Below are 12741 nucleotides of genomic sequence, written 5' to 3' on the forward strand. Positions count from 1 at the left end.
TTTGAAAGATCTGATAAATTCAAAATCAAATCTCTCTCTTTTAACTGTGCAAAGAAATGACTGCTTGCCATTCATCGGCTTGTTTGTCAAAAATCGAAATTCGAGATTAGCGACGAAAGATGAAAAAGGCGCAAGGTGATAACAAAATTCATTCACAGCTGAAATAGTAATTAAAAAATATAATAATAATAATAATAATAATAATAATAATAATAATTCATCGCGCCTTTGATGATACACATGACACATCAGTAAGCTTCCTATACTACGGTTAACGTAAGTACATGTAAAAATGATACATAATGTACTGTATTTCCAAATAAATAACGTAAAATTAAATACCCTGCACAGTAGAGTAGGAGTAAAAAAGTCTTGATTTATTCAGTCCGACTTTGCGAGTTGACGGTGCAATACAGTGCAATAAATAATGACAGTGCCTTCGATGAAACCCAGTAATGTAATACATTAACAATAAATGTGTATAAATCATAATTATTTGCCACAAGCCAAAAAAATTATATAAGTCTGTATGATAAAGGGGATACAGGTGCTTCTTTGAAATTAGAGAATTTCTCTGACTGGACTTCAATGTAACCGACACGTGGCCTAAAAAATCCAACCTCTGTATAGCAACTTATTTTTAACATTTAGTAAATAAAAAGTGAAGTTTAATGTGGTAAATGAGAACATATGCCGGTTTTCCCCTTATATATATTACTAAAAACTGAAAATTTCCATTTCCTAACTAAAGACTATAGCAGGTATAAAATTATTGACATTCACCAATATATGATATTGGTCAATTTGATATAATAAGAAAACTACATTAACTCTTGAATCCCACAACATGGGCTTGTCTTGGCAGCGAGGTCAGGCCATCCCCTGGTGGCAATTCTTAGCACTTGCCGAAGTGATCATGAACTGGTACAATGTCAGCACCTTGTAATCTTCACATCCACAAATTCACAACAGAAATGTACAGGTTTTAATGCTATGCAGGTATTCCAAGTGGCATACGTCCCACTCACCTATAAAAATATCCAATGCATCATTTTTGTCACTTGTGTTTGTTTGTTTTTATTGTTCTAGGCCAGTCTGACAGAGGTATACAGTCAACAGTTATGTCAACATGTATTCTCTTTGTTACCCTGTAAAGACTAAATCCCTAAGTTACTTCTCCAGGCCTCTGCAGACATCTTGACTTTAGACTGACGGTTGGCCTCAACTTTGACACCAAAATGTTTGTCTACACAATACTTCATTGAAGGATAAACTGGTACATGTAGTAGTCCACTGTAGTAAAGTAACTATCAGTCTTAAACTTGAACAATTTCTTTCCAGTCATAAAACAGGTGCAGCATTTCAGTGAACGAACAACTACTGACATCATCAGACATCAAAGTAGGCTAAAATTTTGGTCTCAAAGTCTGAACCAACTTTCCGTCTTAAAGTTCCCTTGTAGGACCAGACCCTCTTGACACAGAAAGTGGAGTCCTTGACAACCCTCATACCAAGAAAAAATAATCTCTCCCCCTCAGTTGCTGGAGATGGATAATATAAAATAGATGTCCTATTTGAGTCTTTTCACTGTTGCATCAAGAGTTGTGGAGTAACACATTCGTTGCCATGGAAACATCATTGTTTGTAGCTCTCAGCGCCTCTATCACATTCTCCCTCACAAATCCCATTTCCACCAATGTCCGCACCTGGGAAAGAATGAATAGTCATTTGACACAAATCTGTCCCCATCATGGCAATTAAAAGCACTGAAAATGTTACGATAACTTTGGAACAAGAGTCATTACTATCAAAGTCATATAATCAGAGATGAGAGCGATCCCTTTAGAAAAAATCCTGAAAAAACAAATGAGGCATGGGGCTTACATACAACACTGAAATATCAAGATTTAAGGTTTAATTCAGGTGACTCTCATCTCTAAATAATCCCTGTGATATAGGTAAAAAAAAATCAAAAGTGTTACCAGGCTGACAATTTGCAACATTCATTGTGAAATGTTAGAGAACTAAACACAATGCACTGGTAAGTGAAAACGGTCCATAAGGTCCGACCATATCTCAAATTATTACAAGATTTTTCTTTGAAAACATGGCAAACAAATTCTTACCTGCTCTTCTTGCACTGCAGGGGCTGGCTGGTTATGACCTGGCAAATATAATACATCTTTAAAATTGATTTCAGTGTAAGATAATAACATTATTAACCTTCCTTCATTAATTTTTCATTTGCATGAAATTGGAAATGGACAAGAGTGCCAGCTTTCTGATCAGAAAATATGAATATTTATGATCATATTGATACCCCTAAAAACGATCAAGTTACAAGTTAACAAACACTTACCTTGCCTTGGCTGTGCACCACCATCAAACAAGTTACCAAATATCCCTGCCTGGAAAATAACAAAATTTCACTCCAATTATTCAAACTGCCAGCCAGATCGATACCAGTGTCAGGACATTTGATGGAGAGTTTTGAATGAGCCAATTTGATTTTAGTCAGTGTAAGAAAAGTATTAAAGACACGATCACAACTGATTTCTTGGAGCACATCAAGCCAATAAAATGCCCCCGTCTAACTTTCTGTAATAATTAATAGGGATCACCCAAGATGGCCCAAAGTCTTGCCACCTAGCATAAAGTTTGGTGAGAATTCTTAAGAATTAGAGGAGAGTAGTGTCAGAAATCACTACAGACAAGGGAGTGTGGTGAAGCAATAAATATACACTTGAAACATTTTTCCACAGACATTTTTGTTGGTTGATATCTTTTAAGTTCTGTCAAAGTAAATGTTTCTGCACAACAGTATAAATTCATCTGCATTGCATGTCACTTTTGTATTGCTTTCTAAGACTACATCCCAGCTCATAAGACTGTTACAGTAAGGGTTAGCTCCACCTCACACACATTTTTGCACACATTTTAAAGTCTCATACAATGCCATGCAGTGCAGACAGCCTCATTTTAGGCTACATCAGATTTGACCCCCCATTAAAAAAAAAAAAACATTTACCCCTCTGGGTTGAAAAGCCATGCCTCCCATGTTCCTCATCTGTCTAAACTGTTGCCTGGCCAGCTGCTCCTCAAGCCTCTCTATTTCCTGCTGTCTCTGGAGTTCTAGCGTGGCTCCGAGAGGGGTGTTAATTTGCTGAACTGTCTCGGTTTTGACGAGCCGTCCCAAAGTCTTGTCAGCTATACCAGCCACAAAATTTGGGACGTGAAACCAGTCCTTGATTTTTAAAAAGTTTGCTTTGTAAAGTAATCCTGATATCTGTAAATAAATAAATAAAAAGAAATAAAACAGGATAAGCTATATGCACATAAAATGTACTTTATGGGTTTCAATTAATTTCAATGTATAGATTAAAAGTTGAGCCCATTAAAAATCATAATGGATAATTTTATACATTTAATTTTGGCAAAATGAGTGACCCAGAGAGTTATTTATGACCTTCCTATAACTCACCAGACCACAGCCGGCCACTAGGACTGACTCTATGGACGTGCTGGCTATCTGGAGATCAAGAGAAAAATTGTGACAGTAAAATATAATCACATGATGACAGAAACGGATAACAGAAAAATTAATGCTGAGACTACTGCTGAAAATGGATTTTACTTTTGAAAATATCTATCATTCTTTACCCTGTAACATTTCATTATTACAAATAGTCAAGTTTTGTTGAAGGAAAACAGAAAATGTACTGGCAATCTCTCCAGTGACAGATGTATACTATTTTCACATAACACTCACCTGGAAACCTAAGATATATGTGAAAGTCTTCCCAGTGACAGGTATGCCTAGTATATTGGTGACAGCCACTCTGGGAATGTCACAGAAGAATGGAACAAAGAGAGGGAACAGGAAAGAAAGCCTGAAGCACAAGAATTATTTACCTCAAAAACACTGGTAAAAATTCCACTGTGATTGTGAATTATTCTCTATTTGCATTGTTAATATGTTAGAATAGCAACTGTAGAAAACAAAGGGGCTAGAAATTGCTTAGTTGGTTAACAAGTGCGACTAATGTTTTTTTTTATTATTATTATTATTATTATTTTGCGGAAAACATAATACTGGAGCTAAAATAAATCACAATTACTTCTCATCTATCCATTAAATTCAAGTGAAAAATTAGGGAAAAAACAACAAACACAGATGGCTCAATTACATTCTGTAATCTGATAATAAATTCCAGCACAAGAATGGATAAAGACTTTGTGAACACTTTCACATGATACTCACGGTCCTGTGGGCAAACTGTCTAAATCTAATTCTGCCTTCTTACAACAGTACAACGCTGCCAGCTCTAAGAGAGAGGCTAGGAACCCAGTCGCCAATAAGTATGACTGAAATATAACAATAACAATATCAGTATAACTTCTGTGGTATGGCTCAATCCACTGACTAACATCATATCAGGATAAAGTGTGTGCTGTTTTAGGAATTTACCAAATAGTGAACAATCTGATTTTTATCAAATTTGATAGAATATTCACATTTCGAGAAAATTCTGTGTATGTATGCATAAAGCAGTGGCTTCCACACAGTATTAAATACAAAGGACAAGAAGAAATATACAAATGAATGAATGAATGAATGAAAGAAAGGACATACGCAATACTTCTGGGATCCAAGCTTCCTCTCAAAAATCCTCCAGTAAAAGATGAGTATGGCACCACAGACGAGGTCCTTGGGGTCCAGAAATACCAACTTAGATGTGATCAACCTCCACAGCTAAAGTGAATATAGAAGAACATTAAGTGTTGAAATATTTAGCCTTGTGAAACTACAAACAATTAAAATGATGCACGTTTTAATGGATGCTACTGATTACAAGACTTACCAGTGAGAGAATCATGAAACCACTTACGAGAACCATTTGCTAACATCAAAGAAAGATATATAGTTTGTCAACATGCCTGCTGAACAAATTTGACGAGAAAAAGAACACAAATTAAATGAACTTTAATAAAGATAATTATTATCATTATCCAATGGCTTTACCTCTAGTTTATCAAAAATATCCTGATATGTGTATACAAACAGATGTCTGAAGTGGTGCAGTGGCAGAGACACGGCCAGGGAGGTCACTATCACAGAGCTCACAAATACTTTACTTACTGGGAGGTGGTCTGGAATGAAACAGTATATAATCAATGACAGGAATTTGCGGTTTTGATGATCTGGGAAAGGTTGAAAACTGGACATATTATAAACAAATATTTAAATTCTGTTTGTTTAATGTCAGCAAGGGGTGGCAAGATGACCTGTATGCGATGTATAAGAACGAGGGTTTAGATTTTTCAGAAGCTCATCAGATTTTTTGGGGAAATTTGGGGAATATATATTTTATTTTATTTTGGTTATTTGAAGACCTAAATTTTATTTGTTACCCCCACCCCCACCCCCACCACCCCCATTCAAATGTCAGAAGGTAAAATTCTACTGCATAGGCCTTGCAAGAAGCATAGCTTCAATATGTGTTATTTATGTTACATGCACCTGTGGCCTAAAAATCTATCAGTTTGCCTACTGCAAATGAAGAAAACTCTGGTTGGGAAAATCCTAGAACCAAAATTAAATTGTGTGTTTATGTCTAGCTGCGTTACTGATTAGTGCCTGATCATCCTATACACTTGAATCGTTACTTACAGAAACCAACACTCCTACTTGTCGAAAACATTGCAGTAAGTTGGACAATCGCTACCGCTGTCCAAGTTTTGACACTGTTATTGGTGCTGAAAGGAGAAACATCACCTCGCGTACGACATTACTTCCGGTAGTATCGTGGGAGAGCAATGGCAACCGATACTATCAAAGCGATAAGAGATGGAACGTGACATACCTGTATCATACTATCAGACCTGCCACCTGAACCTGTAGACGAATTCTTTACACCAGAAATTGTATCAGTAATTTTCTTCCTTTTGTCACTGCTAGAAACTTTTGTTGAAATTTCAGTATTTATTGAGAATTATCACTTTTTCCCCAAAAATCATTTTTTACATGGATTGATGTTTTATTTTATTTCTAAAAGAAAATATAAATAAGCTTTTAATGATTGTACAGACATCAAGACTGCCCTGTCTTATTGTAGGAAGAAAATATCGACAGTTACGTTTTAGCGTTATAAAGGTCTGGATTGGAAAGATGGGCCTTTATACATGTAGTTTTGCAAAATACGTATAGACACAGAAAATCTGACAAAATATAAAGTTTGGATTTCTTTCAATATTCACATTCATATTAGGCCCTATATCTAAAATTATTTCTAACGCACGCCCAAGTGTTTAATGCGTTTGGACATTCCCAAAATACGTAAACTTTTGTCTCCGTGAGATGAATTTCTCAATGACAAATATGATAGAAGTTTCCACTTTCTCCATAATAACTAATAACATTTGGCTTGTTAGGTTTATAGGGGCAAATGCCGCAGTGATCCAACGAACCGTTACTCGTGCGTAGTTAAGACGGTCATATTTTTTCTTGGTGCAACGGGCGTAAATAGTGAGAGGAGTTATCCTTCCATGGCACATGGACGCCAGGGTTTGCGGTAAATGACACACATAGCGGAACAAATTTATGACCCGTTGGTGCAACCAGGCCCAGGTGGATACGAGTCCCATTTGTATCTTTTATAGTAGATTTTTGCTAAGTACTTCCTTCAGGCAGTAAACAAAATTATGCAGAACTTATTGATATACAAGAGCCTTTTCCTAAGTATTTCCTTGTTGCCATAAATAGCGACATTTCCTCCTAATTGATAAACAAGTTCAACGACCCATCATTTACAAACGCTAAATCTTTCACTTAAAGGTAGGCAACACATCAACATAAATATTAGTTAAATCTGTAAAACTATTCATCTAATGTAAGAATAAGACTTATTAATACCGTGATGACCGTAATCTCTGGTCACTATTTCGTTGCGAGGGTGACTAAAAACTAAAAATTCATATGATGGTAGGCCTATATGATTCGTAATTTTGTGAACGACTTTTGGATATAGTATTCCATCGGCAGTGGCATATTTAGTTGGAGGGGTCAGGGATTCCTTAATCCCCCCCCCCCACCCCCACCATTTGGTTTCTGAAAAAAATTGCACTTATATTCCCCTCTTGAAATTAGAGTTTTAATTAGCTGAGTTATAGTTCTTAACCGTTCCAAATGGCACCGTTTGACCTTCAAAATAGGCCTACCAAAAGTTTTTGGGGCCCTTCAGCGCGCCCTAAACCCTACCACAAGGGGGGCGAGGGTCGACTTCAAATCCGAGGCCTGTCATGCGTAAAAAAAACTACCCCCTCCCCCTTCAAATCCTGGTTCTGCCTCTGTCCAACCACCTGTTTATCACGTTCAGTAGATAAAAATTATATCTCATTTACAAAATTATTTGACAGATACGTTTTTCTCAAAATTCGCATCGTGTTAATGTTGCATTTGCTTTTACAACAAGAAGTGCCGTCTTCTCAGCAAGAAGTCACGTCGCCCTTATTGCTTTACCCAAACATTCGTTTTTTCATGCCCACCCCCTTGAGCCTCTGCTTATCAAGACATTTGATCATACGGTGCATTGTTCATCCCCACAGTCGGCCTGGGGTCGGCTTCAAGTATCCGAGGCTTGTCATACCTAAAAAATATCGGACCCCCATTCAAATAATCCTGAATCCACCACTGGATAGACTGTCAATTTAATGTTTGGCTATTACGTAAGATTGTCACCTGAACGGCTGACTTTTGGGTGCCTTGAGGCCTGTGAAAGGGGACGAATATCCTGTAAGAGCCCGGTAAAGTGGCACGGTAAACAGTGGCGGATTTAGGGGGGTGTGCGAAAAAAATCAACCAATGACTAGAACTTTGACTAGCTGAATCATAGTTATAAACCGTGCCAAATGGCATCGTTCGCCCTCAATGTCGATTCAATGTTCACCCTCGGTCCTTTCAGTGGGCCCCGGACCCGACGCCAAGGGGGGGGGGGGGGAGGGGGGAGTGTCCCCCCCCCCCTCCCCGCTTCAAAAAATCCTGGATCCGCCCCTGCATTGATGATTTAAGGAACAGTGTAGAAATTTTCATGACGGTTTTTCATAGATCCCTTTATAATGGTCTAACGTTAACTGCGTGCCTTAAGTACAATTTCCTCACGTTTTCATTTGGTAAATGAGAAGCCGCCGATATCTCTGAGGTACGCACGACATTTAAAGACTATAAAATTAATTTTCAATATGTGATTTCCACGTACAACAGCAAAAAACATCTATCATTTTTAAAACGTGATTAAGACAAAGTCAAAGGAGCCAACGGTAATCCACCAAGGGAGATCTACAAGTACGGAATGCTTAATTTGCCTTGAATGCATTAATAAATTACCTATCATATTGGATGGATTTCAACTTTTTTATTCTTAAAAAAATATTTAATGAGAATAAGTAAACAGAAAGTTACGTGGGACATCTCTGAAACACATGGATGTCGAAGAAAATTGTTATTCAGAAATCAGTAGGAGTAATGAAAAAACTCATAATCCCTTTTTTATTAGTGATTCCCCTCGTCAATTTCATCCTATGTATCCAATCAAAACGTTTAATGAAATTTTGACTAGCTTCTCTGAAGATCTCAAAAATTGAGGCTTTATATTCAGTAACTGCCAGATACAGTGTATGTCGTTTAATGCAAACAGTTGCAGATCTTGCATATCAATTAAACCAGCAATTAATTTTTCTTTTTCAGTCTCACACATAAACATTATCTATCCATTTATTTATTTTCATTTCTTATTTTTCATCTATTTATTCATTCATTTTATTTTATTTTATTTTACTTTATTTTTTGATAGACGAATCAAAACATATATAAATCATGTTGTTTTTGCCATATCTTGTAAATGATCCGTTAAGCATCGCTAAATAATGACTCATTTTAATTTACAATCGACACTTTTCTCTTTTATTTCCTTGACGAATTGTATAAATACGACCCTTTCAAATTCCAATAAACAGAATTTCTTCTGTGAGTTTGAAGCGCTGCGACAGATAAGCAAAGGTATTGTTATTTCATTTTTGTTTTATTTTTTCATTCATTCATTTATTTTTACCTCTTATATAGCCTGCGGTGAGGAAGACAAAACGGTTTACTACTTTAATTCGAGTTCAAGATGGCAGTCGTCTATTAGATTCTTTAATGACACACGTAATTTCTGCTTGCTTTGACTGGTTGCTTGATGTTTGTTGATATTAGCAAAAATGCATGTAGGTTATTATACATAGATAGAAGCCGGATTGACCATGTGCACATTGAATGCGTAAAGGTTTATAACTTAAAATTTGAAAATAGATGGCAGGCGAACAGGAAGATTTCCTTTGGCGGCAATTTTATCTTTATTGATTTTTCTTAATTCATTTTGCTCATGGGCAAATCGTCGTAAGTGTTCAGCATTTCTGGTATTGCACGACCTTAGTGGGCAGTTAAAGGTCCAATATGACAAATCCCTTCGCAGATTCAGACAGCGTTGTATTCAGTCAGGCCTGTAGCCGGGGGGGGGGGGGGGGGGGGGGGGGGAGGGGGGGGGGGGTTCGGAGGGTTCAAAAGAACCGCCCTTTTGCTGTGAAAAGGTCCACTCTGGGTAAAATTTGATCTAGGTAAATTAAGTTTTTATGGAAAAAGGTCCACTTTTTCAGAAAAAGAACCCCCTTTTGAAATTGCTAGCTACGGGCCTGTCAGTGTACATTATGAGGGCAGGTTGGCAATAGTGAGCGGGTTTGAATAAATCCTAAAATGTCAACAGTAAACCTTACCCACTGCGAGCATATTCGTTTTTTTTTTTTTTTTTTTTTTTTTTTTTTTAATTATTAATTGTTCTTGTCTTTCAGAAAAAAAAAACGCCATGATGACGAAGTTTCTGGCAAGCCTTTTAGTGCTTGGCCTTATGGGGCTGACTGCCGTGATTGGACAAGAAGAACGATTCCCCTCAAATCCAGACGGCGCTATATTCCGAACAACTCTCGAGGGCGGAACGTCGGTAGTGACCGGGTATTCAACAAACCAAGCCACATCACCGGATGGCAAATCCTACCCAGCGTGAGTGTATTCACATCTGGGTCTTCTTTGATTGGAGAGCACGCGGTGTGCTGAGCCTTTATATTAACTGACGTTTTTTGTATTTTCTTTCTGTCTTTATTCCTTCTTTTTGTATTGTTACTTTTTTGCTTCCTTTCTCTTTATACCTTTTTTATTCCATTGTTATTTATCATTACCATTATCCGTACTAGTCTTTCTCAAAACATTACTCATCGTTTAATAACATCATCAAGATATTTTTATTGTAACATAGGCCTACTGTTCTATTTCAATTTGTTTTCTGGCATTTTATTCTGTGATCTATTTTAAAATGCACGTGCACATTTTATTTCAAAAGGGTGGTCAGGGAGCATAGCGAATTCCCCACAAGAGCACCATTGGGTGGTGAGGACTCTCATCCACAGGACGGCGTCTCTGAGAATACAGGACAGGTTAACCCGAGGGCCAAGCGACAGGCCAGGTACACAAACTCAAGACATACATTATTTTCGTCTTTTCCTGCTTATGGCAGCTCTGGTTTGAGTAAGGGTGGGGTTGGGGAAGCTCTTCAAAACCTCCTGCTTAACTTCACAGGTACATTGTACGCCCCCCCCCCCCTCCCACCCCTCCAAAAACAGTTTAATCAAATTAGGGAAGCGAGATAAAAATTAAGTATGTTTGACCTACATACATGTATTTAAGTAAAATTGGTCTCGTCTACAATAGTATATTATCACCTTTAGCAACGCCCGTCAGAAAAAACCTGGATCCGCCAGTGGATTGATAAATTAACAGCTGAAAAGATCAGCAGTTATAAAACTTGTATAAGTAGAAAATAATTGCAGAAATCTTGACATGTTTTCCAGCGATCTTGATGCTTTCTTAGCAAAGGTGATGTATTTTAATATTTTCATATTCATTTATCTATCTAATCATTTTATTTAATGTTCCGTTTTAGTCAAAATTATATATATATATGCCTCTATTTAGATAGCATTTACACAGCTTTGGTACGATTAGTTTGCCAAAAGTAAGAAAATGTTCGAATTTATTTCATCTGTAGATTAGTTCAAAACACAGCATCTTTTAAATATATACTTATTAACTAGTAATCATTTCATGTTTATTTGTCCATTCTAGTCTCTTCAGTCCTTGCCGGATGGTGCTCTACTGGGTCAGACCGTGGTGGGTGTACTGGGGAAATATTTGGTGGCCTGTCATGAACTCCCCCTGGTGGGGATGGCACTGGTATCACTGGTGGTATTGTCTGTAAGTTTTAATTATATTATCTAAATTCATATCGTACGTTAGAAATTAATGATACAGTATAGGTATTGAATTGTCTCGTGCCTACTTTCATTTTCTATATCTTTCTCCAGTGTTAATTGCTCTTCTTCGCAAATTTAAAATACTATAGAAGAATTGACTATAGGGTCTTTTGAGGGATTTTAAAAATCTGCACTTAGACCAATATTTTATTGGTTATGGAAGGTTCAAGAGGGACAGTTTGGTGAGAGAATGTTGTCCTAAAATTTACACCTTTAGAAACTTGAACACATTTTGTTAAGTATAAGTGCGGTGTCCTTCATTTCCATTGATAGCACGGTGTGTCTAGGACCCCATTTCCAGAGATTAGATCGATCTACTTTAGATCGACCTACCTCCCTGGGGGTTCACGCTAAATTAGCTGTTAGCCGAGCGAACACGAAAGTTAATTACCCCCTTACAGCTGGTAGTAGGCGGGACGGACATTTAAGCCGGATTATCTGACAGTAATCTAGTGAGACTCCCCGCGGTGATAGATCGATCAAAAAGCTCTGGGAATACAGCCTAGGTGAAGTGCTGATTTGTAGCCTCATCTTTTTTCATACCCAAGACTACGAGCATTAAAAAATCCACAAGGGCAATAAAGTCATTTTTTTCAATGCAAATATGAATTGCCACAGTTGCCTTCTTGATTTGGGATGGCCAAACAATAAATGAATAAAACAGGATATTGTAAGCTTTATGTACATATAATGTGCTTTCAGTGTTTCAATTGATTTCAACTTAGAACTATAAAATGATATTTTATTATGTGTATCAGATTCAGTCACTATAAGTGGGAAACTGTGAACAACATTTGGTTATTTTATTTATTTATTTTTTTTTTCAGACCAAGTCTATGCAGAGCCGGCATTTATGACGGAAAGACTTTAAGATATCTGTGCTCGCGTTGTAGAACGGAGTGGGGCTGGATTCGTGTACCGATATGGTATTACTGGAGCCCACGTTGGATTTGGATCCGCGCACCTGTCGGGTGTTGCTGCGACATTAGGAACCAGTGGTGGTGCTGAGGCACAGGCCACGTGACGTCACGTCGTCCGATCGTCCTCAATATCAATACGTGAACGCTTGGTTGTATATTGCTTTGTAGCACTGAAGTACAAGTCAATAGACACTTTTGAAAGAACAATCGGTACGAATTCCTCATCTCATGTAATCTACCGCGTATCTTAGTCTGAAATTCAGAACAGGCTAAACTTGGACTTTTGACTTTTTGCATTTAAAGCAGATCGTTTGATATTTTTGTTTTTGACCCACTGGGCTTAAATACATAGTACTGTGCAACTCTCTCTCTCTCTCTCTCTCTCTCTCTCTCTCTGAATTACCAGTTTAGAAAGAGGCGATTA

General features: G+C 37.4%; 2 protein-coding genes across 2 annotated transcripts; one reads left to right on the plus strand and one right to left on the minus strand.

The window, feature by feature from the left end:
• Nucleotides 1–356: 356 nt before the first annotated feature.
• Nucleotides 357–5824, minus strand: LOC106154856 (ubiquitin-associated domain-containing protein 2-like). The gene is made up of 10 exons (XM_013529375.2): nt 5672–5824; nt 5024–5151; nt 4634–4753; nt 4262–4365; nt 3770–3890; nt 3482–3529; nt 3029–3286; nt 2360–2408; nt 2127–2164; nt 357–1706 (listed from the first exon to the last, which is right to left on the minus strand). Exons 1-10 carry the CDS (start codon nt 5700–5702, stop codon nt 1596–1598), a joined length of 1008 nt encoding a protein of 335 aa, XP_013384829.2. The 5' UTR covers nt 5703–5824; the 3' UTR covers nt 357–1595.
• A 4060-nt stretch (nt 5825–9884) lies between these two features.
• Nucleotides 9885–12677, plus strand: LOC147759697 (uncharacterized). The gene is made up of 4 exons (XM_086996488.1): nt 9885–10090; nt 10428–10550; nt 11210–11338; nt 12225–12677. Exons 1-4 carry the CDS (start codon nt 9897–9899, stop codon nt 12403–12405), a joined length of 627 nt encoding a protein of 208 aa, XP_086852614.1. The 5' UTR covers nt 9885–9896; the 3' UTR covers nt 12406–12677.
• Nucleotides 12678–12741: the final 64 nt, after the last annotated feature.

Source organism: Lingula anatina, chromosome 10 (genome assembly GCF_051362555.1).
Source record: "Lingula anatina isolate TDL-2025a chromosome 10, LinAna3.0, whole genome shotgun sequence".
Taxonomy (NCBI): Eukaryota; Metazoa; Brachiopoda; class Lingulata; order Lingulida; family Lingulidae; genus Lingula; species Lingula anatina.

What these genes read in the sequence shown, in the direction of transcription:
- LOC106154856 (XM_013529375.2), bottom strand. Translation starts at nt 5,702, where the DNA reads ATGTTTTCGACAAGTAGGAGTGTTGGTTTCT. An exon ending in TAGTGGCCGGCTGTGGTCTG is followed by an intron (nt 3,287 to 3,481) that starts GTGAGTTATAGG and finishes ATTTATTTACAG; the next exon opens with ATATCAGGATTACTTTACAA. An exon ending in CTGCAGTGCAAGAAGAGCAG is followed by an intron (nt 1,707 to 2,126) that starts GTAAGAATTTGT and finishes ATTCTTTCCCAG; the next exon opens with GTGCGGACATTGGTGGAAAT.
- LOC147759697 (XM_086996488.1), top strand. Translation starts at nt 9,897, where the DNA reads ATGATGACGAAGTTTCTGGCAAGCCTTTTAGTGCTTGGCCTTATGGGG. An exon ending in GATGGCAAATCCTACCCAGC is followed by an intron (nt 10,091 to 10,427) that starts GTGAGTGTATTC and finishes TTATTTCAAAAG; the next exon opens with GGTGGTCAGGGAGCATAGCG. An exon ending in AGGGCCAAGCGACAGGCCAG is followed by an intron (nt 10,551 to 11,209) that starts GTACACAAACTC and finishes TGTCCATTCTAG; the next exon opens with TCTCTTCAGTCCTTGCCGGA.